The sequence below is a fragment of the Malaclemys terrapin genome, chromosome 10 (genome assembly GCF_027887155.1).
Source record: "Malaclemys terrapin pileata isolate rMalTer1 chromosome 10, rMalTer1.hap1, whole genome shotgun sequence".
Lineage (NCBI taxonomy): Eukaryota > Metazoa > Chordata > Testudines > Emydidae > Malaclemys > Malaclemys terrapin.
This window is the reverse complement of record NC_071514.1, coordinates 72,046,091-72,066,649: the sequence shown is the minus strand read 5'-3', so window position 1 is coordinate 72,066,649 and position 20,559 is coordinate 72,046,091. Positions and strand designations below refer to the sequence as shown.

The 20,559-nt window shown below is 39.7% G+C and overlaps 3 protein-coding genes across 4 annotated transcripts in view; 1 reads left to right on the top strand and 2 right to left on the bottom strand.

Moving 5' to 3' along the window:
- OTOA (otoancorin) overlaps positions 1-3,938 on the bottom strand; it is a 63,524-nt gene extending 59,586 nt beyond the window's left edge. Inside the window, exons 1-2 of the mRNA XM_054042150.1 lie at positions 3,874-3,938; positions 159-248 (exon numbers count right to left, since the gene is read on the bottom strand). Of these exons, the coding sequence (XP_053898125.1) occupies positions 159-240 (82 nt within the window). The 5' untranslated portion in view covers positions 241-248; positions 3,874-3,938. The remainder of the gene's footprint in view (positions 1-158; positions 249-3,873) is intronic.
- IGSF6 (immunoglobulin superfamily member 6) lies at positions 3,582-19,356 on the top strand. 2 transcript variants are annotated; one of them, XM_054042155.1, is made up of 7 exons: positions 3,582-3,641; positions 9,781-9,875; positions 11,546-11,896; positions 13,194-13,297; positions 14,221-14,277; positions 15,265-15,348; positions 17,335-19,356. In XM_054042155.1, exons 2-7 carry the CDS (start codon positions 9,809-9,811, stop codon positions 17,374-17,376), a joined length of 705 nt encoding a protein of 234 aa, XP_053898130.1. In that variant the 5' UTR covers positions 3,582-3,641; positions 9,781-9,808; the 3' UTR covers positions 17,377-19,356. The 2 variants fall into 2 exon arrangements, with proteins under 2 accessions (XP_053898130.1, XP_053898129.1); XM_054042154.1 differs by lacking the exon at positions 3,582-3,641 and adding an exon at positions 8,773-9,398.
- The window catches only part of METTL9 (methyltransferase like 9), a 38,527-nt gene continuing 26,002 nt past the window's right edge, over positions 8,035-20,559 (bottom strand). The window contains exon 5 of the mRNA XM_054042153.1: positions 8,035-8,766. Coding sequence (XP_053898128.1) covers positions 8,561-8,766 — 206 coding nt within the window. The 3' untranslated portion in view covers positions 8,035-8,560. The remainder of the gene's footprint in view (positions 8,767-20,559) is intronic.

The following is a 20,559-nucleotide window of genomic DNA, read 5'->3' as shown; positions in this document are numbered from 1 at the left end:
CACTGCTTTTAAACAAAACTTTTATTTACAATGTTAGCCAAATTCTCCAGCAGAGAAATGGATCCCATATTTCTCAGTTGTACTGAATCTATTTTACTACATATAGCATTTTCAATACACAAAACATTCTTTCCCCGACACAAGATTTCTGATCTTACCTTTATCAGACTTCTGACCACTTGCAGTCCCTGCATGATTCATTAATATCAATAAAAAACATATCTTCAGATTTTTGGGCATTTCTTCTGCTGTTTATTAGAGTCAGAAGATATTTGGATTGCAAAAGAAAATAAAAGACAAAGTCAAAAGACAATATTTATCCTAAAGTTTCAGCTATAAATTAAAGATGGATCTGAGATGCAAAGTTCAGATTGAGATCATAACTTCTCTGAGATTCAGGAGTGTTTGGACCAATGATTTTAGTTTAGACTTCTCTACAGTATAATAAATAAAATAAAATAATACCCTCCAAACTTGATATGTGCACAGTCAGTCTTACTTCCCTTGTATTAGGCAGTTCTTTTAATTTTACTCTCTGTGGTATACATTCTAAACAATATTCCAGCTAAAGGATTAACCCAGTTTAGTAAAAAGGAAATATGCATCTTTCTTTGAAATTATGTAATATTTTTATTTATTCTTTTTAAAGCTATGGCAAAGTAAAGAGAGGCATATTGATGTAATTAGGCTCCCAAATAAAAATGAGAACGTATCAGTCCTATAACACTTCCCTAGAACAATATGAGCAATAAAAATGTGTAAAAAGAGCCTAAACCTGTTGCTAGCATTAGAAAGTTGGACTGTCCCAATGGTTACTCCAATATCCCTTCAGGATCTTCGGCATTCACACAATCCCCCAGTATGGAAGCCCTTCACAGCACTTGCTGATCGCATTCCAGTCAGAGATGCTCCAGGCAGGGCATGGCACGGTGCACGGATCAGAGGGAGACCGTTGCTGCAAGTATGAGGCGGCAGGTGCTTCCCTTTCCTCAGACCTCTGATGCGGTCAGTCTCCTAGGAGGAGGGTTAGCTTGCATCATAACTAGGTGGACATCTTAGCTACCACAGGGCTCTGCTTGATAGGTAAGTTAGGTAACAAGCTTTTGGAAATGGTGTCCATGCAAATGGAAACATGCAACTTCGCTGTCACAAACTGATTCTGAGTCTCTGGATAATGATGATGATTTGTATTACCCTGTTGCCTAGGAGCCCTAGGCGCGGACCAGGACCCTTTTGGGGGGGAAGGGTGGGAACCCTTATTTACCATCAGTTGGGGTACACTGAGTAGACTGTACATACTTTGCTATGCTTACACTATCCCTAATGCACGGGGCTCCAGGCCACAAAGATTATTGAAAGACCAAGTGGTTCAGGGGCCAGGTAACGGAAAATAGTCTTTCCCTGCTATAGCACTGGTTCCTAATGCAGCCAAGACTAATAGTAACCCACAAATTATCCTATGTGAAACTGGTTTGCTGGTCTTAGTCCAGTTCCCAACGGACATGTATCCACATCACAACAATTAGCACCCTCATCACCAAGACCAAGGACTGAAAGGGAACAGTGAGTGAACTATCCTCTCGCCTACACAGTTAGTACCTCCAGATCAAGGTAGGAACATATTCATTGAGCAATGTGGGGAAGCCCTCACTGCCATAGCCCATGTCATACCTGTTCTCTGGAGAATCAGAAGATTTTCTTCTCCAGGACTCTCAATCTGGCACCTAGCCCAAGAACTAACTTGACCTTCCTAGCAGCTAAAATAAAAGAATTAATGCAAAACATAACTTTGTTTGAGATGTTAAATGGTGCCCTCTCATATATATTGAATATTAAAATAAAGATCCATTTATTATTTTAAAAGTAATAATACAGATGACCATGCACACTGGACCATCTGGCACTTAACTTTGTGAGAGATCATTGTGTGGGTTTGCCTGCCTTGTTTCTGGGTAGTGCTATAGGCATTTTAGCTGCATGCATGTCCAATCACCCTGTCCATTCTTATTATAACAGAATTTGGATGCATTGTCTTTTCTTCTGTGTTAAATTCACTGTTGCAAATGGTATTCTGATTCTGAAATCAGATATTTATCTCTTTACTAAATTGCATTCTTCTACATTTTCATTTCTTTACATAGTGTGTATGTGCAAAGATTTAAATTTTTCTGTTTACCATAACAAGTTTCCAGTTGCCTTCTACAAATGCCTCCATTTATTAACTCTGTAACACTGATTTAAAAAATTAACAATGAACCAACATTTTGGATGATGAAAGATCTTAAACATTTGCTTTTGAGAAGCCACAGTCTTATTAGTCCTGTTCATTTGCACAGACTAAAAAGCTCTCTGCACTTCCCTTTCAGCTATTCCACTCGGAGTTCTACAGGACATCTGTCTCATTCAAACATATCCAGTTTCCCAGACAATGAACGTTCTTGTGTTAGTTTCTGCATTTGCCCTATTAATTTTGGAGAAAGGTTTAGAATTACACTGCACAGTTTAACAAATCATTCCACCATTCTCAATCCTGATTTAGTCATTCAAACTAACTTGAGCTGACGTGTGTATGATTTTGTTTTAATTAAAGCATGTTCAAAAAACCTATAAGGTGATGAAGTGTTTAGGAGGCTGAACTGAACTGGACAACTAACAGTTGCATGAGAAAACACTGCCATTAAATGGCCTTATTTAATGACAATTTGTAGTGTTCTGCTAAACACTGAAACTATCAAACAAAAACAGGCAAAAATAGTTCATCTTAAATTGTAAGCAGTTTTTTTTTTTTTATTTTATGGCTATGCCATTCCCCCCTTCCAAAGGAAGGCATGCGGAGAATGCTGCAGAATGTGTTTTGTCTTCAGATCTAGAATGTTTCCTTTTCATGATTTTGTTACAGGGACCTGCCATAGTCTTTACTTGCCTTTTTTATTCTAAATGGCAGCGTTTAGAAATTCCTGACTTTTTATCACTGTATTGTTTGACTCAAACAGTGCCCTACTTGAAGCCTGCTTGCTTTGTAGTAGGTCAGTGTTACCTCAAATAGCTATTCTCAATACCCACAGGCATGATTACTGATACAGAAACACAATGATAACACCTTTCATCCAAATACTCCAAACCAGTGGCTCTCAACCTTTCCAGACTAGTGCTTTAAGGAGTCTGATTTATCTTGCTTATCCCGAAGTTTCACCTCACTTAAAAACCACTTGCTTCCAAAATCAGACATAAAAATACAAGTGTCACAGCACATTACTGAAAATTTGCTTACTTTCTCATTTTTACCATATAATTATAAAATAAATCAACTGAAATATAACTATTGCACTTACATTTCAGTGTATAGTATATAGAGCAGTATAAACATGTCATTGTATGACCTTTTAGTTTGTACTGACTTTGCTAGTGCTTTTTAGATAGCTTGTTGTAAAACTAGGCAAATAACTAGATGTGCTGATGTACCCCCGGAAGACCTCTGCAAGCCCCCAGTGGTACACCTACCCCTAGTTGAGAATCACTGATCCAAACAATCTTTGCAAATTATTACCAGCGGCAGCTACTACATAGAGGGATCACTACAGGACCCAGCCGGGAACACGGTGGCATGATTTAAACAGTGCATGGCGGCACCACCCAGCAGGGTAAGGATGAAATTGAAGAAACACCTTGCTTATCTGACGGGACGATTATAAAGTATTATAAAGGAGGGCAGAATACAGTTACCCAACCAGAATACCAGCTGAACACACCCAGCCCGGAGACAGGTGCCCCCAATCTGGGCAGGTTTCCATATGAAGACTCTCCCCCACCCCTCAACGCGTCACCCCACCCCGAACTGTCCCCACCTCCCCCAGCGCAGGACCCCCGGGGCACCGGGCAGCCTTCGCCAGCCGAGGAACGACCGGTTGCGGTGTCAGGCTCGTCGAGGAACTTCCAACGTCCTGGTTTCCCTCCTGCCAGCCCCGGCTGACCGGCTCCTCTGGCGGGGGCGGCTAGGAAAGGAGCGTGGGGAGAGGGCGGGACGGCGGCTGAGGGGGAGGGGAAAGGGGAACGGAGGGGCGAGGAGAGGGGGGTTGGCGCGGCTGGGTCTCTCACAGGGGAGCCTCGGGCAGCCGGTTTCTGCCGCGGGCGGCTCCCCCGGGGAGGGCCTGGCCCAGGCGGCCCGGACGCGGGGCTCGCCCCAGGAGGGCAGGGAGGAGGCGGCCTGCCGAAGATGGAGGGAGTCAGGGCGCTCTGCTGCAGCCTGGCGGGCCGGGGGCTGGCGCCGGGTCTCTCGCAGGGGAGCTGCTGCGGGCTGAGCCCCGCCCGGCTGCTCACGGTGTCCGCGACCTGCGCCAGGGCCGTCCGCTGGAGCGGGGGACCTCGGGCTACGCACCGGCGGCTGGGCTGCCTGGTACCAGCAGCAGCGCCCGTTCCTGGGATGCAAAGCGGAGCTGGAGCGTCGTCATTGTCCGGGGGAGACCGTCTGTAACATGGAGTCTAAATCTGTGCAGGATTGGGGCCCAAGTGCCGAGAACTGCGTGAGAACATAGCCCCTGCGCGCGTTACAAACTTTTCCCATTCACAGCTTTTTCTTGTCCTAACACGTTTTCATTTGCCCTCAAAAACCCTTCAGTAAAAATCCTTATTTGAACACGAACCAAAAATAAAGAGGTAGAGAGAATGATAATCTATTATATAGTGCCTGTTATCCCAAAGGATCCCAAGACAATTTAGAAGTAATGTGTAATAAACAGCACACCTGTTTATTACACATTAAGGGCTACATGCTCACAACATTAATACACATAAAAGAAACTTGTTAGTTTTAACTTTAATATTTGCACCCCAAAATGTACATAGACCAGCTTTGGGGGAGAAAAGGGGGTTAACTACTTTTCTGCCAACATTTAAACAGCAGCTGCTTTGCTAAAAGCTGTGTGGTGTAGACATAGCCTCATAAAAGACTTCATTACTGTTACAAAACATTTGCTATTCCATGGAAAAAATTCATAGCCATTAAGGGTGTATAATGAAACCTTTCCAAGGCAGAAGGTAGAAAAGTGAAGGCAATGAACAATTACATAAAGATTACAAAGGTGGGCTGAAATGTCCAGAAACTGCTTAAGATTCCCAATCACTAATTGAGTTTGTTTAGACTTCAAAAACAACAACAAAACCACTAGATAAGTCAATACAGTAGAACCTCAGCATAATGAGCACCAGAGTTAGGAACTGATCTGTTAACCACCCATCTCATTCGGAATGGAAGTACAAATCAGACAGCAGCAGAGAAAAGAAAAAAAGAAAAGGGGGGGAAGCAAATACAGTATAGTACTGTATTAAAGGTAAACTACTAAAAAAGGGACACTTTAAAAAAATATTTGACAAGGTAAGGAAACTATTTCTGTGCTTGCTTAATTTAAATTAAGATGGTTAACAGCAGCATTTTTCTTCTGCATAATAAAGTTTCAAAGCTGTATTAAGTCAATGTTCATTTGTAAACTTTTGAAAGAACCACCATAACGTTTCATTCAGAGTTAGGAACAACCTCCATTCTCCAGGTGTTCATAACTCTGAGGTTCTACCAGTTCTTTTAACTTACTTGCTAATACCGGAGTTTTGAGCTTTGTGTTCTCTCACAAGAATTAGACACACCATTTGCAGGCAGAAGACATGCAGCTGCTGTCTCTGTATTGGTGTTGGGGAAGCTGCTAATTGCTGCAATGAAATACAAAATCCTAAATGCCTGAACTTGGCTTAGTAGGTGGCTAGCCTTTTTGTTCACCTTTTATTATAGCCAAGAATTGTGCCAAGTTAGTGAGGTGGGACGTTTAATTGCCTTATTTGAGAGGTCACATTTTTCACCAATGCTGCTCTCAAAATCAGATGTTCAAGAATTAAGATCACTATGGTTCTATAACACATAAATCTGTGACCTAGGAAGTGAAAGGCTGCTGCCTCATTATCAAGCCTCTGAACTATATAATCCTCCACTAGCTCTTTCCATAGCACACAATATACTTTAAACAATTTTTCTAATTTAAACAACAACAACAAAACCTCTACTTAACAACTAGCATTTAAAACAAAGGCTCAGATAATCCTCCTCTGAGGTATTCTGATGTGGCAGTTCTGGTCTCTACCAGCAATGAAAACAGACAGATCTGGATTACTATATTCCAGTGCAGCTACCAGTTAGAGCCAGAAGTCCCATGTACCTTAGGAACAGAAGTTTCCTTCTGATACAATTACACATTTTAGGGGTATTGTATCACATTTATTACAATTAGCATTTAGTTAACATTACACAGGCACACAACTCAATATATAAACTTCCTATATGTCAATCAGATTCCAAATAATTAGGAATATTAATGAACGAGTACAATCTATATAGTCCATTATCCAAACTGTTCTTTCCCACAAATATCAGGGCAACATAACCCAGTTTCAGCAAATGGGGGTTTTCAAATCAGAGGTTTGGATAAATGAGGTTCTACTGTAGGGGAGATGTTCCCTTGTGCAGTTAAGATGATCTGTGACCATCAGGAACCAGTCTCTAGGGCCAGATTTTAAAAGGTGTTTAGGCACCTAAAGATGCAGATGGTACCTGTGGGAGTTATCTGCCAAAATTCTGCATCTTTAGGCACCTAACTTCCTTAAAAAAATTTGGTCCTAAATCAATTAAAAAAGCTTTGTTTTTATTTCAGCTTTCCCCAGTCAGGGTGTGAAACCTGAGATGGCAGATGTTCAGTGAGTCAGTTCTAATGGCTTGGAACTACAAAATCCTTTTACTGCTAAAGTAACTAACTTTATTTATAAATAAGTTTAATGTAAAATCAACCTGAACTGTTGAAATACAAAACACACAATGCTTCAGAACAAAGAGGAAGCTGGCAGAATAGGCATCTTCAAACTGTGGCCTGCATTAAATCCAGTAGTGACACAGGACAAAACTGTACTCAGACACTGTTTGGCAAGGAGCCACCTCTAGTGTCTGCAGTATCGGTGATGGGGTCAGTGTTAGTCCTTGTATACTTAAACTGAGATTTTGTGAGCTACCTGGAAATTTTAGACACCCAATTTCTATTAATGAAAATCCCTAGGTAGTGTTGAACATCTCAGCTTTGAAGTGGAAAGACTTTATAGGGCTGGTGTCACTATCTTCTCCATTGGGGATAGGGTGAAGAGCCATGGTCCCATACTGGTCAGCAGAGGCAGCCAGGGACAGTGGGTACTACACTTTCATCTGGGGTGCCACAGTAGTTATGCCCCTCAGGGAAGCATTGTGGCTACTGAAGGTACAGTGCTTTCCAGAGCTCTTGCCAGGGTGGCTGGATATCTGCACCTCCCTCATCAAGAAGCTATGTCTACATGCCACAATCCAGTTCAGAGACTCTTCCAATGTATGCAGCCAGCATTGCAAAGCTACTGGGAAGAGCTTCTATGTAAAAAACAAAACAAAAAACTGGAGCTGAGCCCTTCTTGGGCAGATTAAATTAAAACTTCAGTGAAACTCCCTGAAGGGGAAGATTAAACTGTTTAACTTAAACTAAATGGTTTGATCAGGCATGTGGAAGACTCTAAACAGACACCACAACAATGCTGCAGGGAAGGTAATAATCCTAGCACAAGTTTGGGGGGGGGGAGGGAGGAGTGTGGTGATGGAGGATCTCAAGTGAAAATTCCTACCTTAGTTCTTGAGTTGGAATCTTTTGGAGAAAATTTGCTCAACCTGTGGAAGTCTGACATGTATCAACTTGACCCTATCCATCAGTTTAAGGAACAGCTTCCATAAGTCCTGACTAACCCTCCTTAGCTGGAAATTGATGTGTACAAAAGCAAGGAGAATTTATGAGATTGAGAGGAACATGGAAGAACCCCTCCAAAAATGATTTTTAAAAAATTACATTAGTCTTCTACACAATAGTTAAATCCTGTTAAATGAACTCAGTTGTACTGCTACAAGGTTCTTTTATCTATATACATAACAGTTTGTACAGACAAGCGTGGCTACGTTAACATAAATGAACACAAACATTAATGCAAAGGTCATCTCAAAAAAAGTTTATTAGCATGATTAAAAAGATGTGCTGAAGAATGACAGTCAGAGATAAAATAACTTCTTAACATGGAAGAATATCCATTCCAACTCTTTATATTCAACAATGTTCTGAACTGAATGGACAGCTTTATTGCCAGTTTTCACTTGATCTATTAAAGAACAATCCATACTGTGTATCGGTTCATGTATCATCATAACTATTTTTTTGTCTGGTTATGATCCCTACTGCAGTTAAGTATAAAAAATATCTTCCATTAATGTTGGAATGCAGACTGCATTGTTGGGCTAAGAGTTGGTAAAAATTCTCAACTGAAGAGTCTGTTTTAAAAAAACTGTCCTTTTTAAAGATACTACAAAGAAATACATTAGTATTTTGGCCTTTAAAATTCTTACATGATATTTATTTAGAATGGCAATCCCAAAATTCCCTCCCATTAAGTAATCATAAATCAGACACCTCTATCAGAGGCTGCTTCTTGGGTTTGACTCTGGAGACTTCTACTTCGTATACGCTTACACCGGCTTGAGGACGAAGACAGCATCATCTAATACATAGTAGTCATTATACATATCACCTTCACATAAGTATGGCAGTCTGGTGAAAGCCTCTATGGCAAAACCAGCTTTTCTGAAAACTTCTGGCAGGCTATTCACCTGTTCTTCCCAAGTCTGCCCCTTGATTTCCAAAACTTCTGAGGGTTTTTCCCACTTGCCACCTACTGAGAAAACAAAACAATTGTATTTAAATTTAAAAAGGATCCTTTTCAATGTATGGCAGTCTCTTAAAGAAAGCATGCTATGCTGCTTACATTCCATTCCAGAGTTTATGATCCACACCAATGTTGGTTAAAGCATTTGTACAGCTTTATCTAAAGACCACAATGTTCAGGGGTCTTGTTTGAGTACAGAGGGGGTTGCCTCCTCCGCAAAGCTCAGATTTTGTTAAATGCTCTACTAATAGTTCTACGTGCAGGCCCACTCGACCAAATAACTATTTGACCCAGAATAGTAAGATCATCTAGTGAAACTAAGATTTGGCAGATGTAGCTTGAGAAACTAAAATCTTGGCCAATATTAAAATGCCTTCTCATACTTCTCTGTCATACTTCCTTGCTGGAACTGGCTTAAATTAGTTATAATAAATAAAGACAGACGCTAACAACCATAATTTGTTATGAATTCTTCAGGAATACTGTGATCATAGTACTAGATAAAAACCAAAAATCAATCCTCTAGCACCTCCCCCAAAAAATCCACCTCAAGAGACTCCATGCCAAACTGGGAAAGAAATCCTAAGTGGGTCCTGTGGAACAGCGTCTGCAGAACTTCTGTTCATTCAAGGGCCATTTTGGTAAGTGAGAAGAGAAGGATTGTTTGTTTAGGGTCCTCCCAAAGAGGAAATGGAGTTCTGTATAACTTTATATAATGGAAAATATATTATCATTTGTTATAGCCAATGAAATCAGAAGAAGCATTTGAGTAATGTAGTAGTTTTAAAATAAAAAAATAAATAAAAAAAAAATCACTCGTTGTCAAAAGAATAGATTTTCACCGATCCCAACTGAAAAATTTAATTGATTATATTTTAAATACATATTGTATCTTTAAGAAATTTACTGAACACAATGTTTAATTCCTGTAAATATATGCAAATAGGAAGGATCTCAGCATGATATTTAGGGCATTGTGTAACTCCTAAAGTTTCCTAATTAACTTCCTCTTTTTTTGAGCAGAAACATTTCTGGATAAACACACAAAGAAATGGCACCTTTCAATAAATGCAAAGTCGTGCTAGTGTTGGAATTCAACTGGATTCTATACTACGTTGGTAAGACTTTTTTTTTTTCCTCCAACTTACTGTCTTCTTCACCTACTTTAAAAGATTCATATGTATTTCTTACAAATAAGATTGAAAATGCAGTGCTCTCATTTGGAACAAGTCTGTAAAATGATAAGAGGGGCAGGAAAAAAATTCTGCTTTGGAGTTAGCTAATTTCTGCTGTCTTCATAAAGTTTCTTAATCAAATGAATATTAATGAAAGATTGTTCTTCCAAAGGATTATACAAAATGCCCTCATAACCTATGACCATCAGACCAAATCCTCGCCCTCTTGCATAGCAGACCCCAGATGCAGCAAAATGGCTCCAGCTCTGCTCTACGGGTTGGTAGGAGGAGGTTTTTGGGAATCCAGTGCATGGTGCCTGCATCAACTGCATGTCACAGAGTTCTGCTCCATAGGGGCACCCTCCAATCCAGTGAACAGTGGGCTCAGGGCAGGGACAGAGAGATTGGCTGGTACAGTACATCCACAAAGTGGCTAATCAATACCTTTCACAGAGTGGGAGTGCAGCAGCTGCTGGGGCTCCGGCAGCCTCAAGGAAGCAGTAATGACCATAGGATGGCTCTGCTGCTGCTTTGTGGCACAGAAAAAAAGCAAATGCCTTCTCTCTGTTCCTGTGGCACCCCCATGCACTCAACCTGCCTGCATTTGGTCCACCAGGAGCTCAGACAGTACAGAGATGAAGAGTCACATAAGTATCCCTCCAGACAATATTAAGTAGTAACATTCTATGCTATCCTAACTTTACATTTTTACTGCATTGATTACATACAATACATAATTTGTAATAATCCCAGGTTTGATCAAAGAGATAGGAGTCCACTTCAATTTTTTTTTTTTTTTTTGGTAATTTGTTTGCTAAATACTTTCTAGAAAGTTTAAAAAAAAATGTTGGTTTAGCAATCTCATTTCTAGAGTCTCCATTCCAATTATCTACATTTTAGGTACACCTCTACCTCAATAGAACGCTGTCCTTGGGAGCTAAAAAAAAAAAAATCTTACCACGTTACAGGTGAAACCGCGTTATATCAAACTTGCTTTGATCCGCCGGAGTGCGCAGCCCCACCCCTCCGGAGCACTGCTTTACCGCGTTATAGCCGAATTCGTGTTATATCGGGTTGCGTTATATCAAGGTAGAGGTGTATTTAACCATTATTTTGATATAATTATTTTGGCATATTTAACTTTATTAAAGTTATTTATTTCTGTAAGGTCTTGATAAAAAAAATGCATTTGTCATAACAGTTATAGTAAACAAAGCTTGTGAGTTGCTGGTGATTCAGTTCCTTAATTTAAGTTCTCTTTCCTGTTTAACCTTCCCTTGCCTTCCTTTTTCTGTATATTGCTTAATTTTTAAATGTCAGTATCAGCAAGTAGCACTGCTGACCTGTGAAACCCATGATCAGTAAGCAATCACATTCATATTTTCCTATGTATATGAAAAATATTAAATAAAGTTCAGAAAGGTATTTGGACCATGAGGCAATCTTGGGACCATCTAAGAAGAAACGCGATGAAAACAACCAAAAGAGGTCCCATGGTTGAAATATCACTGCTTCCCTCCCCCCCCCCTTTGTAAATTCAAGGTAACATTTAATTTGCAACATCCCTTACTCTTAAGTCCTCTCTCATTCAAGTATGTGTTTTTTCTCAACAGGTCATGCTGTAGACACCTGCAAAGTTACCATAAGACAACACCCATTTAAGGAAGTAGACTACAGTGTCGACACTGTGAACATAACATGCAGTTTCTCTGCTTCCGGATGTAAAGGCTCCCCTCAAATGCTATGGTTTCGCTATCGTGATTTTACACATGAGGCTTTGTGTACACCTGGATGCATAGAGAAGTTCGAAGTGATTGGATCACTGTCCGATAAGAAAGTTTTACTTCAAATCAACAAACTGACTGTAAACGACAGTGCCATTTATATCTGTGGAATAGCATATTCAAATTCAGATTCACACACATCTAAGCAAACCGGGGGAGGAACGATATTGGTGAAAAGAGGTCAGTCACTACTTCCTATGAACAATCATAAAAAAATACATTATGTTCTTTTCTAAATATCTCTAATTATTTACACTTGCAAAATATGGTACATTAAGAGTTGACTTGAAACCTTGTTGATTTGTATCAATTTGAAAAGCAAATAAGAACCATGTCATACTCTGGATATGTGTGTGAAAGTCAAACTGACATCAACAGGAGTTCCAGGTGCAGAATGAAGATCAACTAGGGAGATACTCTGTTAACAAAGCTAAAAATCAGCATCTTTGTATGGTTTACTAACCAGATGCTGTACTATCATATGATGTAAGTGACCCTTCAGAGATGTTCTATAGTAATCCAGGAGACTGGATGCTGTATTTTCCTTTTTGTTAACTGTCAAAACTGAACATACAAATACTCCATGTCAAGCTTCATGAAGTAAAACAAGTAAATGGCTTCTGTTGAGAAACTGCCATATTCAGGGGGGACTGTGTCTAGCAGTCACAGCAGGATCCTGGGCTGATTCTCTGCCACTGATTCATTGTGTGAACTTGAGCAAATCATTTCACTTTGGTGTCTTAGTATCTCAACATATGTAACAGGGATTAAGATATTCACAGGGATGAGGAGGCTTAATTAACTACATTTTTGGTTACATGTGCTTCAATAACAAGCTCTAGACATATGTACAAAAGTTAAAAAAAAGCCTAACTAATGGACTCTTTTCTCCCCCAACCAAGTTCCACATTCTCCCTACATTCATCCCACCACCCACCCTGCTAAAGTCTGAACAAACACATGAGCCTTCTTCAGACTTGTTCCTTAAAAGTTAGATTTTAGACCAGTAGAGGGCTATGTTGGGAAGAAAACAAAATCCCAAATCAAAGGCTCTCCAATCCCTAGCTGTTTGAATCTAGTGACCCTTATTATAGAATAGAATATCAGAGTTGGATGGGACCTCAGGAGGTCATCTAGTCCAACCCCCAGACAGATTTTTACCCCAGTTCCCTAAATGGCCCCCTCAAGGATTGAATTCACAACCCTGGGTTTAGCAGGCCAGTGCTCAAACCACTAAGCTATCCCTCCTTAAACAACTATCCCAGTTCATGGGGAGAAAAGAGGTCTCCTACAGTCAAGAACCAAGATGGAAATTAACACCAGGAATGACTAATAAAAGAGAGAGAGAGAGTGTGTGTGTTTGTAGCTCTGAGTTCCTCAGATGAGAGTGGTTATAATACAAATATTATTCTTACTAAGAATATGATCAAAATAGAACAGGTTCCTATTATTCTAACTTTTTTTATTATGACTAAAGGGTCTGAGAAGTACAGCACTGAAGAATACATCGCCATGATAGTCCTCTCATCTTTTCTGTTTCTATACAGCACTACCCTATTGGCAATCTTTATATTCTACAAGGTGGGTTTAATTTTGACTTTTCTTATTTGGTTGTTTTCATCCTGACATCTCAATAGCTTGTTTTCAACAGGATCCAAGGGTCATCGTGGATTTTAATTACTTTTGCATCACAGATGGCAAACGAGTTTTACAGAGGATGTGGTTGATGATTACATCTCATATGCATCTGCAAACTCTCACACACAGATTCAGATTAGATACTCATTACATCTCACACACATCACTTACTGTTTTTTTTTTTTTTTTTTTTTTTTTTTTTAAATAAAGGAGAGTTTCAAGGGAAAAGCAGCAGAAACCAAACTATCCTTGGAACAATTTACAGCAACTTTGGTATATATTGCCAGAAGTCACTTTGCAAACGAGACTCAGACTATCAAAAATACAAAAAAAGGATGAGAAGATTAAAATATTTTGAAAGAAAAATAGTTATCGAATAAAGAGCATTACTACCAAATACACAGATTGCAAGCTCCATGGATTAATTTCCATTGGTAAACTAATAATGAAATTTATATAACACTAAATGCAAGTGCAATGAAATTATTTCAAGCAATACTCTTACTTACATAGTGAATTCCTATTCAAAATATTGTAGGATGCATGGAAAAGGGAGTTGGAGGAGGGTTACAGGGCATCTTAAACTTGGAAAAGCTCCCCCAGAACCAGAGAGAGGAGGTATGCATGTTTAAAATGTGCCCAGTTACTGAAGACACTGGCATTGGTCTTTATTAAGTAAGTGTGGTGGTTGTTTGTGTGTTTTGGTTTTTAGAACAATCATCAATATTTGGAACCCTTAAATGAACACGATAAATAATGAGATATCCCTAAATGTTATGAGCAGGCAATAAATTTTGCTACAGTACCTCTTCAGTTATTATTTGGCATGGAGAGTTATGTATATAAAGTTGACTTTTGTTTTGCAGTCAAAATCCAAACTGGTAAAGAAAACCAGGAAAGGAGACGTGAAAGGAGAGCACCATGTATGTTAATTTTCACTTAACTTGTCTTGGGTGTCTTTGAGTCATAGATTTTTTTTGTTTTTTAAATATAACCTTGAACACATCTGGGGACATTAAATTGGCTAATTGAAGTCTCAGACAAAGAGGTTACGGGGACTGGAAGTATACAGAGCTCAAACTGTAGATGTAAGTGATTAAGGGCTCCAGTGCTGAAGATTTATAGAAAACTATTTGCTGAATTTAGAATCAGAGATTAAAGCCGAGAAGGGATACCTCACACGCCACCACCACCACCTAGCCACTCCCACATCAACCCCAACAACTAGAATTATATCAAAGTATTACATACTTCAGGAGACTAGACTGTTGTGTGCCACAGGCAGAAAACAGGAGAGACCAAGGTGCACCAATGTCCAAGCCCCCAATAATGGCAGGAATTGATTAAGCGAGATATGCCCAGATGATCTAGCAAGTGATCTGTGCCCCAAACTTTAAAGTTTCTGTTCATCGGTCCTTTTTGGCTAATTGGACAGTGAGAGCTATGCTAAGGGCCACCTCCAACAGGAAACTTCCTGTCTTAAGTAATGGCTTTTCAGTAACACCGAGATTACAAGTAAGCCATGTTTGAACTATAGTTAAAAAGCCAACTTATGTCATGCAACTGATTATTCCTGGTCCCTTGGCTGGTGGCTTTGGCTTTAGATGGGTTCCACCATACTTAAATCCTGTTTAGAATATGTACTGCAACACCCTCTTGAAAAAAAAATTCCACAAGTTAAAGGAGGAATTTAACTTTGACAGTAAGAAATCATTACTGTTCTACAGCCAGGGCCCCTTTTGGCTGCGAAACTTACTGTTTTGAAGTTGTGGTGACATCTTGATTACATTTTAAAAAGTTAAAAAAAATAAAATAAAATAAAAATCAAAGATATAAAGTAGAGGCAAATGCATTTTTCCAAATCTGTCTCGAATATAAAAAATTGTTGTTAACCACATTTTAATCTGCAGAAAAACACGAGTGGGCGAACAGTTTGTCGAGCAATTGTACAAGAACTGTACAAGAAGAGATATGCTGAAGACCATCATCAGCCTGTGAGTAACGAGTAACATGAAAAGGGGGGTTCCAAAATCTTGTGGCTATTTATTGTAGTTCATTGTATGTGGAAAAAGGGAGAAGCAAATTTAAAAACTGTATTACATTTTCTACACAACTGGACTTCTTCACTGTCTGAGCGCCTGGACTGGCAAGATTCAGTCCTGAACCAGCAACAGCTTTTCTATACTTTCAAGTTTCAGAAGTCCAATACTGTCCAATACTGTGCATCCCAGCAGGCTTAAACTGGGATCTACATACTGTTGGGGAGTGGAGATACCCCTCTTTCCAAAGGGATTTTGAACTCATTTTATGTCTGAGAAGGCCTGAAATGCCAGACTTTAAAACGGGCAGGCAAACTTTTTGGGCTGAGGGCCGCATTGAGTTTCGTAAATTGTACGGAGGGACGGTTAGGGGAGGGGGTTGTGGGATGGTTAGGGGAGGGGGTTGTGGCCCGGCCCCCACCGCCTAACTGCCCCCCGGGACTCCTGCCCCATCCAACCCCCGTTCCCTGACGGCCCCCCCATCCACACCCTCCCTGCCCCATCCACACCCTCCTGCTCCCTGTCCCCTGACCGCCCCTGGACCCCCGCCGCCCCATCCAACCTCTCCTCTCATTCCTGACTGCCCCCAGAACCCCTGCCCCAGACTGCCCCCTGCTGCCCCATCCAACCCCCCCCTCCTTCCTGACTGCCCCCCAGGACCCCTGCCCCCATTCAACCCCGTTCCCCCCCCGACCCGACCACCACCCCAAATTCCACTGCCCTCTATACAACACCGCCCCCCCCCCCGCTCCCTGCCCCCTTACCGTGCTGCCTGGAGCACCAGTGGCTGGCGGCGCTACAGCCGCGCCACCCGGCTGGAGCCGGGCCACACCACCGCCACCACGGAGCACAGAGACTGGGTAAAGCCGGGCTCTGCAGCTGCGCTGCCTCAGGAGCTCACAGCGCCGGCGGTGGAGAGAGAGAGCTGAGGAGGAGGGGGAACAGCAGGGGAGGGGCTGGGGGGTGAGCCTCCTGGGCCATGAGCTCAGGGGCCGGCCAGGATGGCTGTGGCCCACGGGCCGTAGTTTGCCCACCTCTGCTTTAAAGCCATGACATATTTTAGGTATAGAAAAGCATTGCAGTTCACTTTTGGAGGCATATCATTCATTTTAATTTCTCTCCCCCTCTGAGCAGTGGATATGGTAATGAAGGCACATGGCTTTACAAGTGGAGAGAGTTACAAAAATAGTTCCAATAAAGTTTTTTAAAAATTCAAACATTCCTAAAACAATTATTGTAATATACGCAGCACATACAGAATACTTCATGGTATTGTATAAAAGAATGAAAGTTATTTCATCCTCCCAAACTTATAACCATTATTTTTAACCAAACCATAATATATTTTACATATGCCATGTAAGTTACAGGAGAACCATTGTAGAAACACACACACACACACACACACACACACTTTTAAGTTAAGAAAACTATTCTTGAATCCACACCGCACAAGCAATACAGCTCCTTTCTTATTCTAATCAGGGAGCAGAACATATACTTCCCAGATGAAATACAAAAATGAAATAGACATTCAGCACTGACAGGTGCCTGCCCTCCCACAAAACTTGTATTTTAATGTTCATATCCCTAACAGTTTTCCCTCTTTAACTGCCCTCCATAAAGCCATCAAACCCCTACTGATGTAATCCAGGACCTGGCAGATGTGGGCATAGACATAATATAAACATGACTGTCCTGCTGGCTCTCTGTGCTCCCCTATTCAGTATAGTCAACAGTGAATGAAAAAGGTTAAGAATCCTGCAGATGCCACAGGTATGAAGGCATCTGGATAACGGACAGAAGGAAGGGGGAAGTATTCTTCAGCAGTAGCAAAGGAAAGGAACTTTGTCCCACTGAGGAAATCTTTTTACAAAGCAAATTATTACACAAACATTGTAGCCTTTTACATTTTTTTTTTTTTTTTTTTTTTTTTTTCAGGAGTGTTTGGAACCAGATGACACCATCTATCAAAACAGATGATAAAATTCAAAGTACACCACATACTCAAGATCCTTTATGTGAAATACAACTGAACATGTCTGAGACTTCAAACATTAATTTTCTGAAAGAGTCTTACCTTGCTAAAAAAGATGAATCCTCACTGAGTAGTGCTTTTTTTTAAAAAGTGTTTTGCAAATAGATTATCAAACACAAATGACAGAATTCCAGTTAAAGTGTGAATATTAACATTACCAAACCCTCTCCCTCTGAAAAATAAAAATATTGGAAAAGGACTTTATTTTCCATTGAAGAGCTACTAATACTTCATGGACATTTTCATATTTAGGATTAGTTCTACATATATGGTATTTTTTTTTTAAATTTCTTTTGTGAATTTAATGCTTCTGAAAGGTTTGTGATAGGCAGATAAAGAAAATGAAGCCTTGAGGTCAAATTCTGCTCTCAGTTACTTACATTGGTGTAAATCAGCTATAACTACCACTGATGTCAATAGTAATTCAGGATTTACATCAGAGTAAGAGCAGAATCTGGCTGGCTGTACACAGAACAGGTACAAAAAATAGGCAATATAAAAGCATACACACTAATGTAACGTCAAAGCTGATCCAGAGGGACCATATCGTGGGTTAGGAAGGTAGCTTAGTCTACATGTCAATCCAAGGACTACTCTTCTTTCAATGTTTATATTTGTGTGTTATGCAGACAATATCCCCAAGTGCTAGCCAGAAGCAGTGCCTTGTTTCCCACTAGAATGACACCCAATCTCTACACGGGCATGGAGGGGATTCCATGAACCCTCTCCTCCTTCCCGTTGTGCATCTGCACGGAGCTGGGCAAAACAGACTGCTGGACTACAGTTAGTTCTCATTTAATTAATCTGCGCACCTCAAGAGTCTTATAAGATACCTGCTGGTCTCACCCATCCTCTCAGCAAAGAGTTAATTGTGTTCAGTAGTGAGGCCTCATCTAACATTTTGCAATTTAAGAACTGCCAGACTGGAACAAAGCAGAGATCTATCTAGTCCAGTGTTGCCTACATAGGCAAGTACTAAATATTTCAGAGAAAGGTATAAAAATGCACAAAAATCCACATTACATAATGGACAAATATAGAACAACATGTCTAACAAACTTTCTTCCTAATCCCAAGCAATTAATGGCTAGCTGCTTCTCTCTTCAAGCATGGTATCTTATACATTTTTATTCGTAACTACAGTTATTCTTATTTGTATAAATATCAAATCCTTTTTTAGACCCTAAGCTTTTTGCCTCAATGATATCACATAGTGAGTTTCACAGATTAATTAGATGAGAAAGCAGTTCTTTATATTAAACACTCAATACAGAATACCTACTAGTGAAGTATAAATATAAAGTACAAATGGACAGAGTATGTTTTGTAATGCAGTTTGATTAACTTATTAGTAAGATTTCTGCTTGTCAATTCATAAAATTTGGAACTCCACAATAACATTGTGTTAGGGTGAATTAGTGAGGTTTTACTGTACGTTGGAAAATAAAAACAAAAGGTGTATTTCTCTCAAACTCTTTGGTAATAACTTATGAATAAGCTGCTTTGGACTCTAAATGTCATTGTAATTCCAGAAACAGTTGAAAGTAACATTTGTTTTGTTTCTCATAGTTTTACAAGAACATTTGTATAGGTCATTTAAAAAAATTAAGAACAAGGAAACAGAGACTGTGTCAAGAATAGCAGAGTATAATTCTCATTAACAGTATAGTTAAATTATTCTATTTTCAGGCTCCAATCCTGCAGTTGGATCCACACATAGGCTGACCCCTGTGCTTACATATTGCTCCTCTGAATCAAAGCTCACATCTGTAAAATAATAAAAGACTTTTCTAAAGGGGGTTTAAAACTCTTTAGTACAGTAATTGAAATACATGCTTTCTAGGATCTTCCACATGTTCCAAGTATTTGTTCTTGCTTACAGTGTACATATAGTGAATTCATTCTTTGCTTCTTTTTACATATCATCTTGTAAAATAATAAAAAGTTTTGATATTTTAACTACAAAACTTAGAACACTACTTGGTCTGACACAGAGCTTTTTGCATGGGATACAAATGTCAGTTTTTCCAGGAGAGTAGGTTTAGACGGTTCAACGGGGAGAGTTTTAGTGGAGTATCTTCTGTTGATATGGATTTAAATTATTCTATAAAAAGTTGTGTACGGGTCTGGAGTTCTGGACAGCCAGATTTACAAAATTGAATTAAAAAAAAAATCTTTGGAATGTGGGGAACCACCACTACATATAGTGGTGACCCCAGACTGTCATAATGGCATCTCTCTTTAAACAGAACCACAGACATCTGAGTGAATCAAAACAGAACAATAATGTTATTTGAAATGAAGTTAATCAGATCAATTAAGGAAGTCAGATTCTTTTTCTGTGTTTGACATTTTAACTCAACTAAATATGTACAATGACATGATTCAAAATATTGACCTGACCAGGATGGGACAGGGGATTGGGTTGACATTTAAGTGATTATATAGTTTATGGTTAGTTTGCCTCTTAAAATAGACAGTTAAATTGAAATTTAAGTCTAATTCTATTTTAAAGATCAGCTTTACATTAAAGCCATTGTTCTTTGTCTACTCTGCAAAAGGCCTAAGAATCTAGTGGTCCTGCTTGGTGCTTGCCTGATTTGATTATCTGAAACCACATACATAAGAGGTTCTTCTTTCATCTGGATTTAGTAAGAGGTTTGTGGTTATTTAACTGCTGAAAAGATAGAAGGCATTTCTTGTTAGAAGTTTGTAACAACTTGGAATAGGTTTTGTCCCAGCAGTTTGCATAATTTGAAGGTACCAAATTCAACTTTTAGAACATAAAGGTCAAAATTAACCAAATGCAATGGTTGCTTCACTATTAGCATCTCCATTCCCTCAAGCAAAAAAAGTGCTCTTTACTTATTTGCTATTGGTCAATGTCTCATCAAAAATTGCTTTTAAATACAATTAAAATACATTGAGAACCAGGCACGCTCAAAACTTAGACAGAAAATTACTTCTTTAAAAATATCCAGATGTACATATACACCAGTGGAGATATCCACTTTCAGATAGACAAAACTGGAATATAAAAGTGCTGCTGATAGCCTGTCTATAGCAGTGGGTAATAAACATGCTGGTTCTGTTTCGAGATAAACCAGGGTTCCCAAACTTGGATTGCA

What these genes read in the sequence shown, in the direction of transcription:
- IGSF6 (XM_054042155.1), top strand. Translation starts at nt 9,809, where the DNA reads ATGGCACCTTTCAATAAATGCAAAGTCGTGCTAGTGTTGGAATTCAAC. An exon ending in ACGTGAAAGGAGAGCACCAT is followed by an intron (nt 14,278 to 15,264) that starts GTATGTTAATTT and finishes TTTAATCTGCAG; the next exon opens with AAAAACACGAGTGGGCGAAC. An exon ending in CTGAAGACCATCATCAGCCT is followed by an intron (nt 15,349 to 17,334) that starts GTGAGTAACGAG and finishes TTTTTTTTTCAG; the next exon opens with GAGTGTTTGGAACCAGATGA.